Source organism: Triplophysa dalaica, chromosome 14 (genome assembly GCF_015846415.1).
Source record: "Triplophysa dalaica isolate WHDGS20190420 chromosome 14, ASM1584641v1, whole genome shotgun sequence".
In the NCBI taxonomy this organism is placed as follows: domain Eukaryota; kingdom Metazoa; phylum Chordata; class Actinopteri; order Cypriniformes; family Nemacheilidae; genus Triplophysa; species Triplophysa dalaica.
Genome location: NC_079555.1, coordinates 9,428,462 through 9,455,806, shown reverse-complemented (window position 1 = coordinate 9,455,806; position 27,345 = coordinate 9,428,462). Strand labels below are relative to the sequence as shown.

The window sequence follows — 27,345 nt, the reverse complement described above, 5'->3', positions numbered from 1 at the left end:
ACTCTCTTTAGGACCAAGCGGCTCCTCGACCCTTATTCCTGGCTTTGGCAAAGAACCAAGTAGCACAAGTGCCGACTAGCCAATAGAGTTCAGGGGGAGGTCCGTGAGCTCTGACCAGTCAAACACAGTCACTTTCCATATATGGCAACTCATCTCCATGGTAACGTGTGCTAAGTTGCAGCAGTCGTGTCAAAGTTCACTATATAGAGAGCTCAGTGAGCTGATCAGAGAGAAAGCATTCTGCCAGCCCAGCGCCTGCAAATCGCAGTCACTTCCTAACCTCCCCCTTTTTAACATATTTGATCACTTTGATTCTCTGTTCTCTCTCTTATTATTTTTACGCGCACGAAGGAGGTTCTATAGGTTGTGATCTTTTTGTTTTATTATCGGTCCTGCTTGCCGGAGAGTTGACTTCATATTTGACTCGAGCCCAGGCTACAACTGCGCGCGGCTGCTAGCGCTGCCTCATTTGAAGAAAAGGAAGAAGCGGCGATATTTTTTTGCCAGTTGGTTTCCTTCAAGACTTAACGCAGGAACTTCGTGCTCGTCGCAAGTGTCTTTAAAGCCGCGCGTTTCTTTGCGTCCGAACATCGCTGCACGCGTGAAGTTATCCGTCAGTCTCTGTCAGTATCCTCTTCCGCCGTGTTTATTTTCCATTTTTCCTTGATGGGTTTACTGGATGGATGACTGCAAGTGCCACTGGACTTGGCCTCTGAGAGCAAGGCTGCTATTCGGCTCGTCTTTGCTTCAGTTTTAACCACATACCAGGTAACGCTATTTCAGTCAAGAAATAGGCTACTCTGACATCGGTGCGCAACTTTCAACGGACAATCAGACTCTAGCCGACCGTATCGATCTTGAATTATTTATTTTGCCGTCCTAAGTGATTAAGTCACCGTGCTGCATATATTTTTAAAACAAAACGTTCCGAAACCAAAAACGGGGGACAAAAAGTTTTATTAACGTTGACTGATAGATATGGCAATGGTAGTGTGGAGAGGCTCCCAGGACGATGTGGCCGAGACCCAGGGCACCCTCTCATCGCAAGCCCAAGGAGGACTATCCCTTCCGACCCCTCAACCAGGCCAGCTGGGTTTGACGGCCTCTCAGGTTGCCCCTCCGACCCCTCAGACACCCGTTCAAGGACCCCCGAACAACAACACACAGTCCACCCCGACGAACCAGACGACGCAGAGCCAGTCGGAAAAACAGCCTCAGCATATAGAGTGCGTGGTGTGTGGGGACAAATCCAGTGGCAAACACTATGGCCAGTTCACGTGCGAGGGGTGTAAGAGCTTTTTCAAACGGAGCGTACGAAGGAACCTCACTTACACATGCCGTGCCAACAGGAATTGTCCCATTGACCAGCACCATCGCAATCAGTGTCAGTACTGCCGCCTCAAAAAATGCCTCAAAGTTGGCATGAGACGGGAAGGTATTCGGAATTTGTTATTTTACTGCTGTCTTTGTCTTATGTGTCTAAAATGTGTGTGATACGCTTCCCTGTGTTTTATCCCCGGCTCTTCTCTCGTAGGCTGCCCGACCACAGCGTGCGAAGGAACCGCCTTTATCGCTCGAGATTGAGCGCTATCACGGCGCTCTTAACGTTAGAATAATGAGCGCCCTCTCTATTTCGCATCGTACGTCTTTCTCGTAGACGTAAAATTGATTGTAGTTTTTATTTAGCGAAGAAAAAACGGCATGCGTCTGTTTTTTTATAATATCACTGCAGATATGCCGCGCGGTTATGGCGAGGGTGTATGGAGAGACAGCGTCAAAATCATACACACACACTCGTACACACACACACTAGGCTACATTTGGTCTCCCTATACATCGCTTATCTCGGATAGAAAAGTGAATAATAATTACCGTTACGCTTTTATTATTGATTATTTGATAAAATATTCCAGCAGCAGAAATCCAGTTCAGCCGCAGATACTCGGTAGACAGCAGAACTGACTGTGTCGCTAGCTAAGTAGGTTAAGGGTTAGCATTCATGTCTTTCTTTGTGCATGTATTCACTGGACTTATGTTGACTGCTATGAAACGTAAAGCACAGCTTATTTGAAAGTTACACCAAAATCCAAACATTTACCAATATCTTGCTATAGCGTTAACTGCGGATGCATATTTTTTCTAAGAGGATAAAACGGGGATTGTCTTAGTAAATTACATTGTGGATTTGTAACGCAATGCACAATACACAACATTACTCTGAACACATCAGAACCTGGTTTGATTTATTTAAATTATCTCAACAATCAGTGGAATCACGAAGGCCATTTTGACAGTTTAAAAGTTTTGTAAGTGTCCAGTAACACAATCATTTATTGTAATAATGAAACAATTACGTTAATAATGTTATGGCCGTGTGTATCACTAAGAAAAATGTGTGGGAACATCACACAGAGTAAAGCAAATGTAAGGCAAATCTTGGAATTGTGTACTGTACAACGTGTTCTATAGAATTCAAGTATCAATATATACAGTTTCTCTTTTTACCGCAGCAGTGCAAAGAGGAAGGATGCCACCCACACAGCCTCACCATGGTCAGTTCGCCTTGACAAATGGGGACCCACTGCACTGCCATTCCTACTTATCCGGATATATCTCTCTACTACTACGAGCGGAGCCCTACCCAACATCTCGGTATGGCAGTCAATGCATGCAGCCCAACAACATCATGGGCATCGAGAACATTTGTGAACTGGCAGCCAGGATGCTGTTTAGTGCTGTGGAGTGGGCTAGGAATATTCCTTTCTTCCCAGACCTCCAAATCACCGACCAGGTTGCCCTTTTGAGGTTGACCTGGAGTGAGTTGTTTGTGCTCAACGCTGCTCAGTGCTCCATGCCGCTCCATGTGGCTCCACTTCTGGCAGCGGCTGGGCTCCATGCCTCCCCCATGTCTGCGGACAGAGTGGTCGCCTTTATGGACCACATTAGGATCTTCCAAGAACAAGTAGAAAAGCTCAAGGCTTTACACGTTGACTCTGCTGAATACAGTTGTTTAAAGGCCATCGTTTTGTTCACTTCAGGTAAGTTTTATTTTTTGAAATGTGTTTTTAATCAGTTGCTTTATATTTTAGTCTTTGAAGAGTAAAGCATCTTGACGTATTTTTATCCAATCTAAAAGTAATTTGTGTGACAATTTTTAAGGTTTATCATGCTGTAAAAATCTAAAAGTATCAATAGATACGTAAATGTAAATATTCAACGAAGCCCTTGATAATTAACCCAGTTAAACGTGTAAATTCGAGCAAATTATTAAGTTTATGGCAGAATGTTTTTTTTAACACGGGGCATCAACAATAAGGTAAAACATATCTGTTTAAAATTTGATTGATGCGATAAAGGTTATATGGTGACCGAGTTAATATTCCGTAACAGTCAACAAATAAAAAACGTAATTTTAAGGAATACGATGATATAAGTTTCCCTATCGCCTATAAACCCCAAAACACCCAGAATAATAAAAATTTATAATAATAATAATAATGTAAACAATCCCAGAGTACCTAAAACACATGAAGCCTAAATGTATTTATACAATAGGTATGTCACTTTTACAATACGTATAAGTAATATGATGTAGAAAGGCAATCAATTATTTGTATTTATTTGGAATGACAGATATTAAGGATGTCACGCTGAGGGGTGGGGGTGTGGGGGGACTGAGGCTTGTAGGAAAGGCAAGCAAGGCCTAATGCACCATTTACACATATTAAAGGCCAGCTTTACGCTGGAACAATATTTTAAATTGATAGATCTATCAAGTCATGATAAATATAAATGGCCCGGTATGTTTAATTGTGTTTTATCGTGGCGGTCGAGAAAAAATCTCTGCGTTGTTAGGAGGCTAGTAGTTTCTTCCTTGTTTTGTTAGGATGATCTAGGGATCCAAGACACACGCTGGACTCGTTCCAAAACTGGGTCATGACCCTGACTTCCTTTCTTTATTTGTTTATCACAGAGCTAAAGCGAAAAAGTTTTAAAGACGTAAAACCTGATGTCGAATATATTCTGTTTAATATTCGTGATTAGAAAAGCTTTACTGCCAATTGCAAAATTTGGATTGAAGCTCGCTCAATACAAATCCAATTACGCAGTGTTCCTACAGATAATTTTATGAACAACAATTAAATAGAAATTAATCAAAACCCAAATGAGAAATATCGAGGTAATGCAACAGCCGTAACCGTGTTAAAGTTTGTCATGAAGGTCAGCGTTTCGCAATCACCTTATTGAGTTGGAAGTTGTTGCATATACTCTCTCCTCTTGTTTACGACTAGCCATGTTACTTTTTAAAACTTTGGACTAAACAGAGTTTTTATATTCAATTATTATAATTAACACTTGCACTTTTATTCCTCAACAGGCGTTTTAAAAAAAGTGATCACAATTACATTTTATGTCCCTTTTTCCAAAAACAATATAATAAAAGATAAAATAATAGAATAATATAAAATAGATTATTATGACCCATATGCTGTTAATTTGGTGTTTTTATGGAGATGGCAAGATTGCAAGCATCAAAATTGTAAAAAACTATTTTTGTAACAAGTAGGCTATACTGGAATTCGGCTCTCTGTTACGAAAATACGTGAAACAACTCAGTAGTGTTTCTGAGCTAATATGGGGTATATGAGTTTAATTACAAAAATAAAAACAAAATAAAGAACGGCACCACATTATTTTTTTCCAAACCACTCATGTTTCCTGACATAGTTACATATATTGTTCAGATATATACATATTGTCTGCAAACATTGCAGAGGGAAATTAAATAGTGTATTATTGCAGTGTGTGCCAATTTTTAGTTCATGATCTGGATATGATGTTATTGTAATAAACATTTGATTTTTCTCTCTATTGCTTATAGATGCTTGCGGCCTGTCAGACGTGGCCCATGTGGAAAGTTTGCAAGAGAAGTCCCAGTGCGCTCTGGAGGAGTACGTTCGGAGCCAGTATCCCAACCAGCCAACTCGATTTGGGAAGTTATTACTGCGCTTGCCCTCTCTCCGTACAGTGTCGTCTTCGGTCATAGAGCAATTATTTTTCGTCCGATTGGTAGGTAAAACCCCAATTGAAACCCTCATCAGGGATATGTTGCTGTCGGGGAGCAGTTTTAACTGGCCTTACATGTCGATTCAGTAGGCAGAAGGAATGATCAAAGAGGCTGTGACTACAGTAGTTAGCGCTTCTTTTGTAGAAGGAAACGGCTGTTACACGAGTTTACTTTCACGAAGAAAGACTTTCATAAATGACTGTGAATTTCAAAATTGAGACATTCAGTGAACCCTCGAAATCCAGAGATTGCTCCCAGTGTCATTCTGAACAGTTTGTTCTAATGTTTTTATTTGTTGTTGTTGTTGTGTTTTTTTTTTTGTAAAAAAATAAAATATAATAAAAATGAAGAAAGAAACAACCCACTAAAATTAATACTAAGTAAAAAAAAGACAAAAGAAAAATTATTCAAGGATTTTGATCATCCTTTCTGGGATAGAAAAACTATAAAGTGCATTTAAGCGAATATTTGGAAGATAAGGGAGAGAAGAAAAAGTTCTTTTTTCCAAATTGCTATATTGTCCTGTGTCCATGTATCTATAGCTGTTTTTGTATTTTTTTTGTTTCTCCTTTCTGGTTCCAAACCGGCCTATGTGATTCTGTAGTATGCAGTTGTTGTTTATTTTTTCTAATAACCATAACTTCGTTAACAATTGAGTAATGTAAAGACGTTCTTCGAGAATTCGAGAATTAAAACTAAACCCACAGCAATATAGGCTATGCTTAATGCTGCAAGCGCACTTACTCTATTGGTGTCCCTAAATTAACACGTGTAGGGATTATTTTCATGATCCACTCGAAACAATTTTCACAAAATGTCAGAGTACTCGAAATGCAACAGTGTGTGTTACATTTCATGCCATTGTTCTACCTAAAACATAGAAACCCCGAATCATTCCTCAAAATGGATGCAGGAGCAATACTTTACTCTGCACAATTCTATAGTTATCTATACTCGTCTCAGAAGTGTTTGCGAGGTGTAATCGTACATTTTTTAGAGCTATGACCTGTGTCCATTGATTTATATTTGGTTTTTGGTAGATGGTCGCCAGGTTGTAATGCAAACAATAGAACAAAGTGTTTCAAAGTTAAGGAAAACCCCACCTAATATTTTCAAATGTATTGCAGTATCCCACCTTGGGTTGCGCCCATGCGAATTCTCGCCCAAGTGTTTTGCCACAGTAAACTGTATTTTGAACGTGGGAAAAATTATGGGTCATCGTTCTTTTAATGATAAAGCAGCAGTATTAATAAGACGTCCGTACAAATGTCCCTCACCACTTACAGCATTAAAGTGCCTGTACAGCGCAAATGTGTTATTAACGATTACTGAAGTCTATACACCATGGGGAACACGCTTAGAATTTACAAAGTCTTATAATTGTTCATTTCACTTATGGAGAAAACAAGTAGAGGCAGTATTCTTGTAAATATAGGTCAATTCATTTCAAGGACTTTTTTCTTTATACAACGTATATGTGATTAAGAATAAAACTGTGGTTGCCAATTTTTTCGGTAATACAAATGTCTTCAAATGAGTGACAGACTTAGCTAGTAGCACTGAAAGTTCTGTTTGTAATGTATATACATATTAAGACAAATGTTTTTTTTTCTTCCTTTCTTTTCATGTATTTAGACTGTGAATGCATGGCCACAGGTCGCTAACCTATTTTACCTTTGATATATATATAAATGTAAATGTTTTTGACTGTATAGATATAATCTGTGCATTCAGTACACTAGCCCTTGTATTTAAAAAAAGAAAAAAATGGAAAAAAACGTTCGACGATAGGTTGACACTTAACAGGGTGAGCTGGTTTGGAAAGGGGTGGCTATTTTGACTTGGTGTTCTGCTCCTTTTCGGTCTGTAACAGATGCCTTGTGTGTGTATGTGTGAAAGCTTGCAATTTTGTTCTTGTTTTGAGGCTTTTCTTCAACACACAAGACACCATGTTGTGATTGGATAAAAAGGGATCATATTGTGTAGTCGATTGAACAGTTGTTTTGGGCTGTTCTCATGCCACATATGGACCAGTGAATGATACATGATTGTAATTATAAACAGTTTAAACTGACCCACGTTTTTATATAAATATATAAAATATATTACTGCAGGGTATTGATAACGTATAGATACTTTTTTATTATTATTGATTATTATTATTAATTGCAAGTGATAAACGTGAGTGTGTGTGGAAGTTTATAGTTGAAAACATTTCTTGTTTGTTTGTGTTAGCTTATTGTAAACAAGCATTCTGCTGTAAATTTGTTCTTGGTATTAAATTATAATTTATGAATTTGAAATCAAATGGCTTTTGATGTTTCGTTATTCATGACTTGAAGACAAATCTGTCTATTTTATCGGACAGTTAACTCATGCTTGTTTTAAATTGATGAAGGTTGGGTTTCCGTGTGTGTGTGCGTGTGTGCGTGTGTGTGTGTATGTGTGTGTGAGAGAGACAGAGAGAGAGAGAGAGAGAGAGATGGGGAGAAACTGCGAATGAGAGAGTGGGATGAGGGTGCAAGGGTGACTCCAAGGTTTGGCACAGGAAATTGTCCACGTTATTTCTAAATGTTAATACAAGTACAAGGTGGAGCGGCTTAAAATTAGATTGAACGCTTTTGATTTACTTTCTAATTCGTGGTTTTTACAAGTTAACGTTCATTCATCTTTGATAACACAATAAGGAAATACCATGTATCATGTCACCTTTGCTGACCTCGGTATAGAGTGTGTGTAGACACTGAGGATCCTTCTCACTGTCTTGCTGGGTATCGCTTTCTATTTAAATATATAAAATCTTCTTAGAACAAGTACTGGCACGTCCAAAGTCGCTATGAAATGCACCATTGGACATTCAATCCATGAATACATTTAAAATAAATGGCATCTTTTTGTTAACGTGACAAATAACAGTAAATGTAAAATACTGTTTGTTATAGACTCGCAGCCCTCGGGAGTGTCCCGAAAGCAATACCTTAAATGCCACATTTGGGACTATCTGTTAGAGGACACCAAGCGTGTGAAGTTATCCCGTAAACCTTGCTCTCAACTTGGTGTCCTATTAGTTGAGTCAATATGGCGTCTTGCAATCCAAAGCAAGCTACGGCTCCCCGGAGCAAGGCCGTGTCTTGTAATAGAAACCACATTGCTTGGAGAAAGACCCCCTCAATCGACACCGAAGGTCTGGAAAGGTTCACACGCCAACCGTGTTAAACTTTTTTGTCAGAAGTCCTAAAAATCAATGATGTTTTATCGTCACTGTAATTAAAACTCAGTTTCTTCATACGTGGGGTTGCGTTGCCCAAGTTAACGAGACCACGGCTACCTCAATAAGTGTCTTAATGTTTCTTAATATCCAGACTCGTTTAACAAAAACTGCTATGTAGGATATTTAAGAAAATATATAATAGCATCCTTCCCGAAAGTGAAACTCTTAAATACTGTGGTATAAAAACCGGCCAGGCAGACTAGATACTGCGAAGGCCGTGGAAATCAGCGTACATTCCATGCGATTCCATTATTAACCCCATTTGTAAGTCGCTTTGGATAAAAGCGTCTGCTAAATGACTAAATGTAAATGTCAATGCGACGAACTTTATTAGGCATAGCAATCCGACTAGTACTTTGGTTCAACTCTTCAAACGATTTAATGGTATTAACAACAATAAAGATATTGTTATTATTACTGTTATTATTATTATAATTATTTAAATAAGTTACAGCTGAATATATTTTTGTGTAACTAAAGAATGTATTGTTTAGTTAACTTTTTCTCAATTATTTGTTTTTCTTTCCTTTATTAATGGAGGAGGGAAAACTAAAATGAAATCGTTTTGGGGCCATTGCTTATGGTCTTCTTAGATGACCGGAAATGATTGATGGATGTTTGTTATTGTTTTAAACTTGGTCCAGGACGTACGTTTAATAGCAGAGTTAATTCATATTGCGGAGGAAGGCTTGTAATTATGACACTGTGATGATACTTGTTAACTACACCAGATACTATTGATAATTGCTTAATGATTAAATGTACATAGCATGGTTTCAAATAAAAACGTCCCAGAATGAAAGTCTTGCTCAAATTCCGTCAAACAAAAACTTCACGGATGTTTTATTTATTTATTTTTTGTCAGAGAGGGATTGTTAGTACCTTTGATAGGCTTACCAGAGCAGGTTAGTGGTAATTTGGATCATGGCTTCACAGACTTGATTTTAGTTGACACAGCGTGTGTTGAGGCTGAACTCTATAATTTGCACTTCTGTTCTTTTATTAGCGTTGGACAACGAACTAATGAGGTCTCCCTCAGTAGCCTACAATGTCACTTTTATTTATTTCTTCGTGGAAAAAGTACTTTGGGATAAGGCTGGCCGACCGAGTTAAAGGTTTTCTAACCGGTTTACCGTTTGTTATCTATAGCCAAGATTTTAAACCTGCCGAATAAGAAATTCTTGTAGGTGTGATGGCTTTGTTTCATAAAGGATTTATTATTTTGAATGTCTTGATTTAGCAAAACTGTCCGAAATATACCTTCGCTGTTAGTGTAAGGTGTTTACGGTCACGAGCTGCGATTTCCGCCATCGACCATCGTCTATACTGAATTTATAAAGACAATTAAAAAATAAACACATGCTCCCATGTCTCAACAAAACTGCTATAGATATAAATGATTTATTTAGGGATTTTCTGTTGAACAAAAATTAAGTAAATATACCGATGACCTCTCATGGCCTTAAACCCTTCTATGAATTCAATAGTGTGTGGTTTGGACGGTCGGTCATACATCTGTTATACTCCTTAACAGTCATCATAGCTATAAGATAGGCTATCGTATGCTCGCTTGTGTTCGTATGATGAGCTCGACGAAGGAAGAGCCAGCAATTGGTTTCCATGGCGACCTCCAAAGAGCAGCGATAAAAAGCAAAGCATAGACCCCCACTCCCTTAAAAAAAGACAATTTAACGTCTGTGTTGTTGCTCGACGTCACTTGAGTACCAACATATTTGTTTCATAATATTTACGGCTCCTCGTTAGACTTGATCGTGAATGTAGACAGGGCCTGTCCATAATTTAAGAGCGTAGATTTATTTCATGTTGTATGAGAAAAACCCTGGCCAAGATCTGAGAGCTTTGACCAAAGTAATAATGAAATACTTTTTAAGAACATTTGGTTAATAGCATCTATTAAATGTCAGGGAAAATGTTTGTGACGTATCTTACAATTGGTTATTATTAATTTAATTCAGCTGTTTCGAGCACTGTTTATTGTTTCTAAATCAATATATGAACCTTTTTTATATTTTCGGCAAATGCACGATTGAGTCGAAATGTGTTGGTTTCAAATGGAGCCTAGTCTATGGAGCCTACAGATGGACCCATACAAATAGTCGTATTAAATAAACATAGGCTATCTAAAATGCTTTATTGAGATCATATGTGCATTTTCGACTGTCCGTCTTTATTTTGAATAAAGTGCTTTAAAATAGACTTGCTACACTCGGCTCGGTTGGTTCCTCTCTCTAAATGTTAGAAAATTGTGCCATCTACCCGCTATTCAAAGAACTGTCACTTCCAGGACCTTCCGAGACCTTGAGCCAACTTTAACACAAAGGGAGAGACTGAGGGGGTTGGTGCAATGCCTCGATGTAGTCTGTTTTGTCTGGTCAAAAACAAGAATTAAATCAATATCAAGAAATATTTTAAGATTTTTATAATATTGTGGTACATCTTACAGTGTAGTGGTGTCTCAGTCGAATGAATGTCGCTGAGACAATGAGAGATTACATAGCATACATTTGCAAACCTTTGAGCAACATATATTTAGACATATTTATATAAAATATTCTTTGTTACGACATGGATAGCATTACGTGTCAAATTCTTGAGTCCGGAAGTCTCAGTTTTATTTATATTAAGGAAAAAGACTATGAATTGACTGGAATATATTAAAAGTAAAGGGTTATACTAGCTGTTTAACGCTTTCAAGAGTCTCACGCATGTTATTTTTAAATCTTCCCGTTTATTAATCAGACACATTTCTTCAATGAAACGTCAGTAATTATCCGTAAATTAAGCCTGTGAAGTATCTAAAGATTTTTTCGTCCTCCGTCAGTTTTCTAGGAGCTGAGGAGCGGGTCGCACTCTGATCTTTAGCACAGTTTCAAATAGACGAGTTAATTCTTGTTCATTCATTAGCATTCCCAGTACAGGGGTTCCTCTTAGACATATGCCTCGTATACCACACGTCTTTACAATGACTTCTATTCACTGTTTCATAAGAAACACACAATCTATGCGTTTTGCTTTTCTTTCGAAAGCCAGTACATTTTAGTTAACATCTTGCGCCACGCATTTTAAGATTTTTAATTGGTTGATATGATACTCATGGCTTCGAAATGTTTCTTCCCTGGCCCTTGGAAGAAATTTAAATTGTAAATACATTGAATCAAACACTGCATTATAGAGAGACGCAGTTTTTAAGAGGTAGGTCACTGTGTATATATGTTTGATTGTAAGAATGTGTATTTATTTATTTATTATTCTAAGTGTTATTATTGAATCACTTGTGTTGACATGATAAAGTCAATAACTAATTATCTTTATGCGATGGGGAACTTTAATAACACAATTAAACTAACAATTTATTTGATTTCAGTCCATCAATTAAAAATCTCATATGAAAAATTAGAGTTTATGAACGACATCTCTGACAAAGATAACTGCCTAAAGCGGCCTTCTAATGACAATGTCTGTAGCTATAGTTCAGCGCTAGTGTGAATAGTATGAACTCGCTTCACAGAACGTGAAACAAGAACCAATAGGAGGAGAGAGGGGTCTAAAGAGCAAAGAGGGCACTCATGGTGTCACGTAAAATAAAAAAAGCTTTGATTTGGACTAAAGCTTACCATTTAATTCAACGAATGCGATATCATTAACACTTTTTTCATAAGTAAATTTTATATGCAGTTAGTCAAAGATAATATTTTTTTATTTCGGATTTGTTCATTTGTAATCATTCATGATTTGTACAACATCCTATTTGTCTTTTGAATCACTACAGGAAGTTTTTCTCATTACGTTCTATGACATCAACCTGATTTGAGCTTATCATGAATTTATCAAGGACTAATACATACGATAGGCTACATACTTCACATGCTTTATATATTGCAACAGAGTCCTTCATAGTAGAAGCAGTTATACGCCAATGGGCATATTTTTGTTTAAATGCATTATTATTGTTATTATTATTATTATTATAATTATTAATATCGTTTTTTTGCGTTTTTTTGTTTGTTTTTGTTACACTTAAAAGTTTGTGTTAACCTCCAGGGTACACAAATAAACCAGAAAAGTAAAGAGCGTTGTAAACTAGTCACTAGTTATAAACAATGCTCAGCTCTTCGTGGGATGGGCTCGACAGTAAAAGCTTTTTTTATTTAATGATTAATTATATAGTGCATGTATTTGTTGCTGTTTTTATTGTTCATTGTTCATTGTGCTATACACACGTTAAGCACAAACACATACGGTAGATTATAGCAACCATTATTTCACCGTATAACTAAAACATCAAACTATATTTCCGATAACAGACGTGTACCAACACGATGTAAAGATCCATCCTTCGACAAATCAGCAGTGAAAAAAGGACCCTTCGTGACGATGGCCTTGGACATCTTTATCCTCGACCGCTGACTGTCAGGATATTGTTCTCCTTCATCTCTCCGTCAAGAGCCGTGCACCCATACAGAAATGCTGGGTATATTTTGAAAGCACGTATGAGCTAAATATGTGTTCTCACGATTTATTGCAGATTAATTGTCACCCTCCCTATTTTTTTAGCTACGTAGTAACAAGGCTAATAGTAGTAAATAGTTGAGAAATTCGTTTGAAAAATAATCGAATGTGTACAAATGAATACAAACAATATTAATAACGTCATGTGGGTAAACATGGCAGTATAATTTTCCATTCACTCGTTGAAAGTTTTGTGATAAACTGTAAACATAATTGTATTATTCCATATATGTTTCAGATTTACTTGATGCTTAAACCATTACACAGAGCAACTATTTAATCCCTCCAACAAACAAATGAAAAGCTTGCACTCAAGACTTTCAAATTTTGGAGGCCAGCATCATACAATCTGAGATGAAGAGTCTGCCTACATTTTCGGACAACGAGTGCACAGTTGATAGTCTAAACAGAAAGACATAGACCTCAACACACTCCCCATCATTTTCAGGATAGCGAGCGATGTCAGTTCTAGAGACACATACTCCCTGTTTCTTTTTTCAAGATCATTAGCGGCCCCCTCCAGCTCCGATCCTTGCATGAATTGAACAATAAGACACGGGTGCATTAAATTCTCAAGCGCGGGTGCCAGTCATGCAGAGATAGGTAAGCATGTTGTCGACATCAATGTGGGGATGCTTAAAAGAAGAAATTCCACTCCAGTAGTTAAAGGCAAAAATTAAAATGCATTTAGTGTTTAAAGGTGCATGTACATTTTTGGAAAAAGGATTTATTAATTTAGAGAACATTTAGAGATTCTAAAAAACTGGTCTTCGAATTGACTTTATTTCTTTTGTGTACATTATAAACGCAGGCATAAGACAACTCACTTAGACTGAGAAAAAATTAAGCCTGTTTTTCAACATTTAAAAGCAAGATGGCGCTATTTTGTACATCTGTCAACATAGAAGCTCAGTTATTCCTGCCCTCTGGGTTTTCTTTCACACATGTCGAAATGACTAGAGGTTGGTTTTAAATTGGATAATGATATATTAGCTAATTTATCAAAACTTTTCATGCTTCCCACACTTAATACAATAAAAAAATGTATGGCATTTATATTAGGGTTTATTGAGATGTTGCGATTGTTGTTGTGGGTATTTGGCTTTTTGAGACCATTGGGCTTCAGTTTGACTGAGTGCCTAACAAAACGTTGTTCATAAATCTGTAAATATTTTTTACAAATATACTGAAATTTGTTTTTCGGCAATTATTTTGTGCTGTAAATTAACTGGTTATAAGGTATTAAACCTTTGACCCCAAAATCAATATACGAATTATATGAACGTATTTCCGCAGCTACGCGTGACGTTATTCAAATATCAAACTTAAAGACCCTTTGCCTTCCTTTTCAATTCCCTTTGGAAAAGACAAATGTTCAGTACCAGAGCATTTTCTTATTGTAAAAGTCCAGTACTACGCAGCCTACCTTTTTGATTCTTTGCAGACCATTTTTCCCCCATTATTATGAATAAAGTAATGAAAATAACTAATAATAATAATTATTATTATTACTTATTGTTTTTATTATTATTATATGTATTGTTTGGATTATTAAATTATTTATTTATTTAGTTGTTTTGTAAATTCGTTAATGTTGCATTTGTTGCGTTATTCTTTTGTAATTTAAAAATTTGTCGAGTAAGATTTATTAAATGATAATGATGTGAACTTTACTTTCGTGTTTTTCTTCAACATGTCGACATTCCAAATAATAAATAATTAAATAAATCAATGAATCTAAATTGTTACGCTCTAACAAAGACACTAAACGTTTTTTCTGAACAGTTAAGAACGAATATTATAATATAAACAAGAAAATGCTGGATACAACACAAATTCTTATAATTATTTTTACTCCGTGTTGGAGTTGTTGCTTCATACATGGATGATATTGTAGCTTTAAAAAAAATGAAATGCATAAGTATTTTGTTCTGAATGAGTTTGATTAAACGAATATAGAGACATGTTTCATATTTTAGTGTACACATTTAGCATTTTTCTATTCTTGTTGATTTGTTTGAGTACAGCGCAAAATAAATCACTGAATCTTTGACACTTTTCAAGGTTTGCTGACCAGATGTACCATTTTGGGTCTTAGGGAACCCAATTTGAGCTTTATTTATTTAAATCATTTGTTTGGCACATTTGTAAATGTAACTGACTCCCCTTTCTTTTTTTTTCTTTTTTTAAATATATGTATTTATTTATCTATCTTTTATCTTTTTATTTACATTTTCATTGCTGTCTCAAACTCTATTCCTCCTTTCCGTGTTTATGTAAAAACTGTTGTTGTTGTTGTTGTTATTGTTGTTATTATTATTCACAGTATTTTACTTTTCTTTAATCAGACAAGCTACATGATGCTACCACACAACACAATAGAGGTGCAGCCACATGAATTAGAACAAATGATCAAGTTCTGCTTTTAGAAGCCTTGTGTGATCGCTAAAGCAGAGTCCAACAATGTTCCCTCAAATCTGGACCAGTTCTGTGAACTTTATCACTTTATGTAAACAAGTTGTCAGTTTGGAAATAATCTTCTTTGCTTTTTTTATTAGAATGAAAATTCAATCTCCCAATCTTAGATTAGTCAGATGAGATTTTTTCATTCCTTGTCACTGGTTGGACAAGACTCCGGAGGACAATAATGTGGCAATTGTGAATGCTATGTGACCCATAAAATTTGAGGGTGGCTATTCTGGCTTTGGTATATAATTATGCAAAACACTTTGTATAAAGACTTGCCATCCGATCTAATGATAGGGCCTACAGTCTCATTTCAAAAGAGGGTGGGTCCCACAACATATTCACCCTAAAAAGAGGGAGGGGACCTGAATAATAATAATTCAAGGTATACTACAAATTAACAGTAATAGGTCTTTGTGTCGTTTGTATGAACGTATAAATGCAGTTGAATCAGTAATAGTAGCAATAGAAAGAAAACAGAAAACATGTTATATTTGGAATATGTCAAAAACCCCATGACAGAACAAATGATAAAACATTTTGAGTATGGGCTTTAAAACTGCAAAGTAACAACCAAACGCACAAAATAAAATCGGTTTTGAAACTTTCTTAAACTTGAACAGCATGAAAAGAAAGAACTTTAACGATTATTTTAACAGCACTGCTAACCACTCTTGATATCATCTTGTATTTACGTTATTTGAAAATAAAAAATGGACTGTTTCTTCAATAAAATGGTGCATAGGCTTCTAAAGGCTTAAGGTACAAAAGCAAACATACTGTCGAGGCGCTGACGTACATACTACTGAATACAGTAAAAATAAATAATGATGACTTTTTAATAAAAAAACACTTGAATATTCGGATGCATGAAATAAATATGAATTGCCCCAGACAAAGATGTTTATTTGGAAGTTTATTTTGCCGTTAGTTGAGATGTATCCAGTACTTTTTGTCTGGAAACGTAATCACAATAAATATCGCAAATATGTTCGAAAATAGTTTTTCACATGACACGTGGTCTATTTGGAGCTCAGGTTTCAGGTCTTAGCAGTGTAACCTGTGACAGTCACCATACGAGACGAAATGTGTATCTGCTGAGTTATTGACTAATAACCTACAGATTTGAACAAGTCATTGAAGAAAGAAAGTACGGGCAATATTCATTCACGTACTCAAATCTGTTGAAGATTTTACATTTTACATTTATGCATTTGGCAGACGCGTTTATTCAAAGCAACTTACATTGCATTGTAATAGGCCTGTACGTTTTTTCTGTTTGATAAACATTTTATTTATTTATTTACTTGTATTAACTTTTGTGTCGTTTGTGCTAAGTATGAGTACTGTAATGATTTTTAATCGACTGCATGTGACGTTTTATTTCCTTATATATATTCTTTTATTTTAAAGGCGACTTTTTAAACAATTTACATTGCCTTTAAATCTAGACAAAAAGGAACAATAAAATGTTCCAACGCTTGTTGCCTTCATCTAATATAAAGCTGACGGAATAACTTTTGGAAATTAGATAGGAGACATTTAAGTACCTTGTTTAGAAACAAGAACAATTATAAGAAAATATGAAAGAGAGCTGCTTATAATATAATTATTATTTGTATCTGTGCATTATGTTGGGCGTGTAGTGTGTATGCACATTTAAACAGTTGTGTTGACCGACAGAGGTGTGAATCTGAGAGCTTTTCGACCAAATGAAGTGGCGGCAGAGAGAGAAATAAAGAGATGTGCAGCTGTCAGGGGTCAGGCGAGCTGAGATTGCTTCCAGAGATCTTTTGAAAAAATCACACGTTTGAAGGCTTAGTGCTGTGCTGCCTTCGCATTTCAAGCTCAGATCAGTGAAATAAAGGAGAGAAAAAGAGAGGGGGAGAGAGAGGCAGAGTGAGAGAATAAGACAGAGCTCCGTTAAAGAATTCATGATGAACAGAGGATTGGACCTAGAAAGAGACATTTTGGAAAACGACAGTGAATCTGTGTTGGTCAACAGAAAGAGAACAGAGATGATAATACAATTTCTTTAACTATTACAGGCATTGTAGTCTGTAACACAATTAAAGGAACGCTGTTTAATTATGCTGAGCTTCAGTGAGTTTGTGTGGGTGTTTGAATAGTGTGAAAACTATACAGCACAAAATAAGCTCGGAATGCATTCTAATTAACTATAAATGACGAAATAATTTATCACGTGTTACTCAACGCTAGACCGCTTTTGCGTGTAAATTTGTGTCCTAAAAGTGCCCAAATTGTTTTATGATTAGCTTCTTTATGTTATTTTCAACCACACAGACAGTCAAGTATAGGACTGCCATCACAGAATTATGAACATTGTAATTTGAGCCGTAGACAGTGCATTGTTTTGGTGGTTTATTGTTTTATAAATATATTGATAATGATAAACGGATTCATATGAGAAAAAAATATGGTTAAAAATCCAAAAAATGCCACAATCAAAAGCCGTCTTCCCGTACCTTTAAACTACTTGCATGTTTATACAATTAGAACATAAGACACAAAATCGATTTTTTAAACGTCTGGATAAAACTAAATTTCTGTCATGAAATAATTTAAAGTGACAAGTAAAAAGACATTCTTATTATTATTAATATAATCAATAATTGTAATAATAATAACAACCGTAATGATAATAATAAACAATGATAATAATCCTGTCAAAAACAATGTCGGAATCGAGGTAGAGTTTACTAAGTTTAGAGATAATAATGTACAGTTTTTTACGAAACCATGACGAAATTGCAACAGTTTACGGTTCGAAAAAAGATTAAACATTGCCTACTTCATTTCTGCAGTGATGCCCATTTCCTCAGTTTTTGCAAGTATATGAATTTTAACTTCGACATAAAATGTTTCGATTTTTGACAAGTAATGGTCTTTTAAAATGATCATTTGACACAATGCTCTTATTTTTATTTGTAATGTGAAGTTTTGCACGTCTTCTCAATAACTTCATAATTCCTCTCCACATATGGTCGTGGCACAACATGCCACCAGCTTTGCTCTTTGGACTGGGCCTTTGGTTGACAAGTCTATTAAGGGGATGACAGGCGTAGAAGCCCATTTCACACCACAGGTCTTCTACCCAGACCTATTCTGACACACGTGAAGATGTAGACATGGACCTTGACCCCCTGTCAAAGCTCTTGTGCCCGACTTACTTTTGATATTTTGATAACATCAGAGGGTCTTCCACAGGGCCAGCCTGAGCATGTCTGCATCTTTTATTGCCATGTTGAATGGCTGGCTGTACTCTGTTCTTGTCCTAAAGATCAGTTCTAAGACACATGGGTGCACTGTGAATGATGTGAAATTGACACCTCTTGTTATTGCAGATGACAACACTGATATGAATATTCACTCCTTGAGAAGGCATTTCTTTCTTATCATTTTTCACACAACCTACCCCTTTCCAGCCTCAAGCAGTTGTACTGTATCTCTTATTAAACTTGTGACAGGTACCATTATTTTACATTTCATATGTTTTTTATTTGTCCCGTGGCATATTGCGTGTGGGACTTTCAAATCCCCATAGATTTATAATCATTACCATCTTTAGACATCTACACATTGAGTTTTTCTGCTGCATATTTCTCTTTAAGGTCTTTGGTGAAGAGTAGTTTTTTTCACATAAGCTACTGAAGGGGATTACTCATAACTTATATTATTACATTACTTATAACTTGTAAGGTTATAATGAATGGTTGCTTAGACTGACAGTTGGTAGTACAATTGGAAAAATATGTGACAATAGGCAAGACATAATATATGTTTTGTGCGTCTGAGGACAAACGTAAAAAGATCCCTTTGATGTGAAGGCATCTTACTAAATTATGTTATCAATGAACTCTAAGAATTTTTTAATAAGTAATATATAAATCTCACAGTAGATATTAAAAAGACTTAGAATAAATTAATAATAAATTTCAGACAGGTGTCTTCCTGGACCTGTAATAGACTGACAGTTAAAAGAGAAAAGACCTTTCGGTATTTAAACCTCAGCGCACCTGACCGTGATAATCATCTGGGAGTCATCTGTAGAGTGTTCTGAAGAAAGATTCTGAATCATCTTTCAATTAGAATCAATGCATGGTGTTTTAAATTCATAAACCCTTACACACAAAACAAAGCAGTAACAAAAAATGATATGCTCCGCACTGAAACAAAGACACAATTTAAATGTACACAGGTTGGTTGTACTTATCTTAAAAAATAAAGTGAAACATGTCAAATCATGCCAACAATATCCTAATGTATTTTTAGGGTTAAGAGCGGAAAAATAAACTGGTATAAAAACAACCAAAATGAATGCAATGTTATGAATGTTTCATTTGCAGCAAAAATGTTCAACTTGAAGAACCTGCAAAATGGAACGTTAGGCAAAGTAACTTTAAGAGGCACTTGATAACGTAATAACTTGGAAAAAAGAGAACTCAACAGCCTCTTTATTATATAATAAGCAAATTACTATTGAACCCTGAAGCCAGAGAGTCCTCTGTCTTTTCTTTTTCTCCTTCCTGGGTCTGTGATGTTCCAACAGCCAAAACACGGAGACCCCTTGCAGACAGTATGTGTTGTGCAGCTCTGATCTAAGCTATGACAGGGTACTCTAACAGTATTAGTCTGTCAAACATGCTGGCCAGCCTGCCACTTTCAATTTGCCCATGACCCCTTGGCCAAAAAAATGGGGGAGAAGTGTCAGAATGCAGGACTGAAAGCTGGTATTATTGGTCTGACAGCTTCACTCATCTGGAAGTAATGCAAAATGCAATTCATATTTACACTCTATGACCTTGTGCTAGAGGAACAGTGCTATCTACATGCAGGCCAATGAGGCATAGGGGAGCGGAGTGCAGATCATTCCTCAAAAGGAATTTGTCAAAATGTTCCCCTCCTTATCATTATCACAGGCTAAAGTTATGCAGTATGAGGGCTGTGACTGATGTGCCGGCTTGCTAGCAATTAGGTCAATGATGTCGCACTGTGGCATCAAAAGAAACTGAAATCTAGCGATTCATTTGTGGTACAACTGAAAAGCGTCTATAAATGAATGCGTTTACATTGACGTGTATAAAATATGTTAAAGGATTTTACTGTATGTATCACTTCTGATGCAAGTCGTGTCAAGGACCATCATGTTTCAAGGTTAGTATTTCCCTCTAAATAGGACAATGTTCATGAATATGCGTTATTCTAATTCAAAATGTATTAAATATTGTACATATATTTAATATATGAATACACATATTTATATATGAATACACATACAACTTTTTGATTCACAATTTCCGTTCTATAGTGCTTATGCACCTCAGTACACCTTTTGACCATTCTCTGTGTTGTGTTCATTAAATGAAGAATTTTATTTTATTTACTATTGCTTTAATTTACTTTATAATTAGTTTATTTTAAATGAAAATGTAAAATAAAAACGAATTTAAATCCACAGGCCTTGTCCCCTGCTTGCCCTTATAATCCTCTGGCATGTGTTTGTGACATCACATGGCTACTGGCTCCAAGTTCCAGTCCCCCTGCAACTGTTGTTAGCTCCACCAACAAATGAAAAATGACTGGGAGACTCATTGGCTCCCACCAATGACCTTGGGTATTATTAGAATGACCTTTCCGTGGCTTGACCAAAAACCTTTTGATATCATTGCTGGAAGTGCAAGAAATGGTCTCACTGCCTTTGGGGAAAGCAGAACGTCCACGAAAGGGGGGGGTGGGGGTGGATAAAAGACCGTCTGAGCGGCTGGTGTTGTGTAAAAGTATATCTCTATCTCCAGTTGCTGCTACATAAATACTTAATTAGGGGACACAACCTGAGTTATTGTGCTCACCGTCATCTTGACCCTCTTTAACGACGACAAGCAATATTTTGGTTTTACATTGCAATGGGATAAGAGGAAATGTTACAGAGCAAAGCGTTGTCGCTGATCTAGATTTGTGTCGCAGTCGGTGGTTTGACAGAACTGTCCCTGTATAACAGACAGGAGCAGCAGTGGGAGGCTCAGCTGTACACGGCGCCATGGCCCAGATCGAACTGAAGCAGGAGATGCGGTCGTGTTAGAATGACGCTGTCTAGAAAAGGCAAGCGATATGACAGGGCAGCCATTTCAGAGAGCTTGAGCTGACGTTTCACAGCCTCTGTGTGGCGCAGGTCCAGGAGGAATTGCTGCAGGTCACTGACAGTGGGTGGGAGTCCTGCCCACGCAGCAGCGCATGCACAGATGTTTTACACCCTTGTGATATCAGAGACATATCAAAACATGCATAAGGGGTGGGGCTAAGAAAGAGAGAGAAAGATGGCATTGTGAGTATTAATATCATTGTTTGCTGCAGTGCGAAGAAAAAAGAGGTGGAGGTGGAACCTTAGCAGGGGTTCCTACAATAACAATGAGCAGTGGGGTGTACAATCAAAAAAAGATTAAGTGCTCTAGATATTTTATTCAGGCAGGGTGCTTCTCTTAAAATCTTTAAAAGACATAAGCAATGTGTCTAGAGGATGGCACACGTTTAAGGCATTAGGCTATGCCTCTCTCCTTTTGAGTGGTAAAATTAGTGTTCTTCATAGTTTGTTAGGATAAATTGGAGACAGCATATGTTGTTAAGCATTAATGATAACAGTTTCCTGAACAACCTTAAGCACAAACACTGTCAAAATGTTAGAAACAATGCTAAGGATGGATGTTTTTTTTCTGAGAAGTGGTACACACACACACAGACAGAAAGAGAGAGAGATAAAGAAGGAACAGGAGCAGCCGATATGCGAGGTTGTCCCTTGTCCTCCCTTCTGTCATTTGGAAATAAATCTGATGCCCTTTGGACTTTAACTCTGTACAAAAAGGGCAGTTTATTACAGGCTATGACGAAAAGACGAGAGACAGGAGCGTTGGGAAAATGACAAGTGGAATGAGAAACGCTGGATGTTTAGGAGAGAGACCGGAGAGGGCTAGAGATTACTTCAAATGATAGCTATAAGCATGGGATTCTTTGATGTAATCTCTAACTCCAAGGGTTTTCCATCATCACAATCTTGAGGCGCAGATTGGGAGATGTAGGGGCCCTTATATCACATTTAGGAACTCGATTTTAGAAGCCCATCACTCTTGATTCTTATATCGATCAAAAATGAGATATCCCAGTGGACTAGGCTATGCTCACAGGCACAAGTATGAGATATCTGGTGCTACAGATGTATTCCTCTTAAATCTCTGTGTAATGTTCTCTTTCATGCAGTCAAATACAATTAAGAAATCGAAATCAATAGGCTACACCGGAGGTCTTGAGTCGATGTCTGTTTTGTTTGGTTTATTTCAAGAGGGTCAAGGCATTTAAAATGACAATTATTCCATTAGAGGGAGCAAAGTAACAATCTCTATTCTTTATGTAGAGGTCACAGTTAATTTATAGCATATTAAATAACTACATTCATTTTTAGGTATTTATACATATTTTAATTCAAGACAGACTTTTTTCAGTCACACTATAGGCTAAGTGTTACAATGCTGGAAGCATGATTTCCAGCAGCCCATAGCAGTAATACTAATCAAAATGATAAAAAGATGTAATAATTCTAAATCTAGGGAAGAACATTGTATTTGCTGGGAATATATTTAAGCAAGATGTGGAAGATAATGATGTTATGTCAAGGTTTACCCAAAAGGTCCCATCATTTACAACTAGACGGTGTAAATTTACACTTTTCGTTTTACCGCAGCATGCAGAACAACGTTACATTTTCACTGTGTTATTATGAATGCATCTTCTGTGCCACTGGTCACGGCAGTGTAATGGTCATTTAAACAGGTCACAAGCTGTCAGACAGGTGGCTGTGACCCCCCAGGTATAGAGCAGCTACTGCAGGTGGAAAAGTTATGCGAACAATTTCCCTGTAAAACAAAAACATCAAGGTTGACTTAAAATGTTTAAACAAATATTCATCTTGCCATCAGATCGTCACCATTTGCAGTTTTTGATCTATTATTTTAGCCTTACCATTCTAATGAAATTTAAACTTTTCTCTCCACAAACAAGAGCAATGGGACCACCAAGTTGACGAATTAATGGAAATATCATTTGTAGCATGATTTATATTTGGGGTGGCTCGTCGGACTAAGTTTAAAGGGCAAAACGATCAGATTGGCTGCATGTATGTTTTGCCACCTCTTTACCTCCCTCTCTCCTTTCTTCTTGCTTCCCAATTTGTCCTTTATTGAACCTTTGTCTTTAGTGCATCTGCTCGCAGTTAATTAAAATTTGAAGGGGTCACTGTTCTGACTTCGGGCTGCCTGGCGCCCTCCTTCCAGCAGCTTTCACATGAGCAAACTTCACAGGTGTAACACTGTGGCTAACAGCTGTTCAGGGACATTTTCGGCACCTTTAAGTACAAGAGAGGAACACTAATGCTTCCCTTTTCATTGGCAACAGTTCAGACTGCCCTCCACCTCTGCCAGCATGACTGAGTGCGCTCATCTCATTTCACCATGTTCAAAGCGTTGTTACACTACAAAATGAAGAATACATAAATAATATTCGATTCATTTGACATTGATTTTAGGTTACAAAAGTGTAAAAAAGTCTTAATATCGTTTTTTACAAACAAACATAGCCTTCTGTTTTATTTTCGATTTTGTCCTGCAACGACATTTACTAACAATATTTACCACTAACAATATTACAGGATATAAATTGTTAAGAATAAAAATAACAATTATTATTATAATTATTCTTAGATTATTCAATCATATTATAAAAATATTGATAACCATAATATTTGCTGGCTTATTTCAGATGATGAGTACACTGCATTTTCTTAAAAATGTTGCAAATTTAAGATTTAAAAATTCATTTTTAAAAACATATATATTGTTTGTAGCTTCTTTGACATAAAATCTGACAGGGTCAGAGTGCTTTGGCGTCTTTTTTGTGAGACGATTGACGCAGCGCTTAGAGAGTTTACAGGTAAATGACAACCATGACTACGTAAACTAATTTCGACAGCTCTTCAGATCCTTACCTGTACAAGAAACATCACGACGTCGTTGTATATTCATGTACGACAAAAGTGAAAGAAACTTCGGTTTTAGGTTATTTAAAATAACTTCACATTCAAAGATATGTGTCTTTATTATAGAAATCATGATTATCATGATCACTTTGACCGTCATCATCATCTCTGTTATCAACATCACCACATTATCATAATTATAATCATAGCTCGTCTGGTTTAAATCTGTCGGTGTAGATTGCCTCCTTATGTTTAGTTCTTGCCATTAACTCTTTATTTACCACAGTTTATTTATTACCTCATCCGAAGTTATTCATTTAAAATGCACGACGTTTTATAACGATCATTAGAGTAAACGTTCTCCAGAATAGACAAAGATGTAGACTGGAGAGAGAGTGTGTGTTTAAAGTGCCCTAGACATGAGCATAGTCAAAATGATGGTGTGCTGCCGACATGCCTAAACCATAGTAATTGAATCATCCCTCCAATTCTGTTTGATAGAGCAGTCAGAAATTGGTCTGGATAACAGAGGCAGCTCTGAAAGCAGTGATGGATACTATTGTCCAATTTTGACCCTCTATTAACACGACTTCTCAGCATCTGGATCTTTTCAACCCCTCCCACCACCACGCCAGGGGGCAACCAATTTCTGTCAACACACCCAATTCCACATTTCTTTTTTTGACCAAGCATTGTTCCACTCAACGGACTGAAAATACATCACACATCCTTTCCTCTCTCCTGGTCTGCTGCTCTCCTGTTTATATTACATTTGATTATTTTTTGTTCTTTACTGTATAATCCAGATTCAAAATTTTGGCCAGACAATGTTGTATAGCTCTTTTCCTGCTTTTATGGAAAATACAGATGTATTTTTTATATTTTATCTATACCTTCATTAGTCTGAGATAATTAGAAATGTGAAGCATATTTTTTAAAACGGATTAAGATTTTTTTCTTATCCATGACCACCAAATAAATATTCTTCCCATCATTTAATTGGAGATGAAAGCGCTGTAAAGAGAATGAGTGGGGAGGGAGAAAAAGAATGGTGACCTTCTGGGTGACAGACATAGGTTGGAGGGTGGCATTTTATTGTGAGCCTCTTGCTGAAAAGGAAGAAAAGGACCAGTCAATTTAACGCAAGGACCAAGAGAGCAAGAGGGTTGCTAAGAGACGCGAGATGCTGCACAACTTCCATCGGGAGGCAGGCTCTGACCTTATGCAAATGTGGCTCCCCAAATCTTTTGTGGCAAAGGCAGCAAATTCCCCTTGCCGTGTCACCAATACCTGGCATCAAGCCTTCCCTTTCAGACCATTCTCTCACCAGAGAAAAGAGACCGGCACAGTTGAAAAAGAAGATGATGATCCCCTCTGACGGACAGTAAGAAAACAAGCTTTTGTGATATTTCACTGTTAGTTTTAATGTTGGAATAGGGTGCGCATGGGAAATTTACAATACGTGCATACCGCACATTAGACGCAAGGCGTATAAAGCTTTCACAATGAACACATGCCTCCAAATGTCAGCTAGCCCCTAAGCCCCAGTAAGCGACATGTCCAAGGCTAAAAGCACCCACTCCCATTACATTCTCAAATTGCATCTCTTCAAGCTCTCTAAAAGCTCTATGAAGGCACATTAATGTATCCAAGCAATCAGACATGTGCCAGGCTTAGGCAGGCATGCAATAATTTGTGGCATGTTATTAGATCATATCAGAGCAGAGAAAGGCGGAGTATGCAGAGTATTCATATAATTACCCGTACATGGACAGAGAGTGGATGTCTGCCTCGTAGTCAGTTCTGAATTATATGAATGCGTAATGTGCTTTAGTCAAAGTCTTTGAAATAAATAGAATTTTTCTTTCGAGGCAAAGATGCCATTTCCATATGAAATATTGAGATCAGCAATAGCTAAAATAACTGCATCTAAAGACATCTCAGTCCATTGACATTCCGAACTGTTGTACCTGCCAAGCTACTGCCCAATCATCTGGATGAAACCATTTAAAAGGTTTCATTCTTTCTGTCTGTCTTTCTTTCTTTCTTTCACATCCAGTGATCCATATTTTTCGGATAAACCAAGCTGTATACCCGTTCAAACATAGACATCAGAAGCAATTAACATGAGATGGCTGATTACCTTGCACTGACACAAACATACTAACCTGTAATGTTTGTGTGTCTTCCCTCAGGCCAACAACATTCTCCCTCTCTCTGTCTTTCTCTATCTCTACACGATCTCCGCTGGGCTTTGTTACATCAGTCTTTAGAATCTGTTTGAGCTGCAGCGTGGAGGTTCAGGGGTTACCTCTGACACTTGTTTCTCCGCAAACAAGCAACACCACGACTACCTGCTAAAACCTTCCAGCAAACCAACAAGGCCCCAGAGACGGCTGAAGACAGCTGACAATGGAGGAGGTTGAGTCTGAGAAACATGTTTGCGAGGAAAGGCCGATAGCAATTTTGTGTTTTGCCTTTGAGGTTCACCGTCACATTAACTACAGATATCAGCTGTACATGTATAGGGCATATAGACGAATAAGACCATAGAAAACACCAAATGATAGCAATGTATATATATAGTGAAAAAGAGAAGGGGAGAGTCAACAAGAGAGACAGAGAAATGGAGAGAGAAGAATGGAGAAAGGTTTTAAAATAATGACAGCCAGAGGGCCGAAGGGGTTACAACCTTTTGAGAGGGCTGTATCGGGTTGTATCAGGTTATCTGAAGTGGTCACTGATAATGCCTTTCACACATGCTTCGTTTGATTCCTTTTGCTGGCTGAGAGAGTGGCTTAATCAATACCTGCAGTGGATCAGAGCTCTGGGGTTACTATACAGCCAGCTCACCAGCGGCTCACCCACATTCAAGAGCCAGCTAATTGAGCTTTGTCATTTCACCAGGTCAACCTGAAAATAGCACATCCATTCATCAACCTTTATCTGTGGCAGAGACCTATCTTTCCA

The 27,345-nt window shown here is 37.1% G+C and overlaps 1 protein-coding gene across 3 annotated transcripts; it reads left to right on the top strand.

The window, feature by feature from the left end:
* Positions 1–211: 211 nt before the first annotated feature.
* nr2f2 (nuclear receptor subfamily 2, group F, member 2) lies at positions 212–7,376 on the top strand. 3 transcript variants are annotated; one of them, XM_056766149.1, is made up of 3 exons: positions 212–1,435; positions 2,493–3,038; positions 4,883–7,376. In XM_056766149.1, exons 1-3 carry the CDS (start codon positions 979–981, stop codon positions 5,155–5,157), a joined length of 1,278 nt encoding a protein of 425 aa, XP_056622127.1. In that variant the 5' UTR covers positions 212–978; the 3' UTR covers positions 5,158–7,376. The 3 variants fall into 3 exon arrangements, with proteins under 3 accessions (XP_056622127.1, XP_056622129.1, XP_056622128.1); XM_056766151.1 differs by having other exon boundaries at positions 213–1,435; positions 2,514–3,038; XM_056766150.1 differs by having other exon boundaries at positions 215–1,435; positions 2,511–3,038.
* Positions 7,377–27,345: the final 19,969 nt, after the last annotated feature.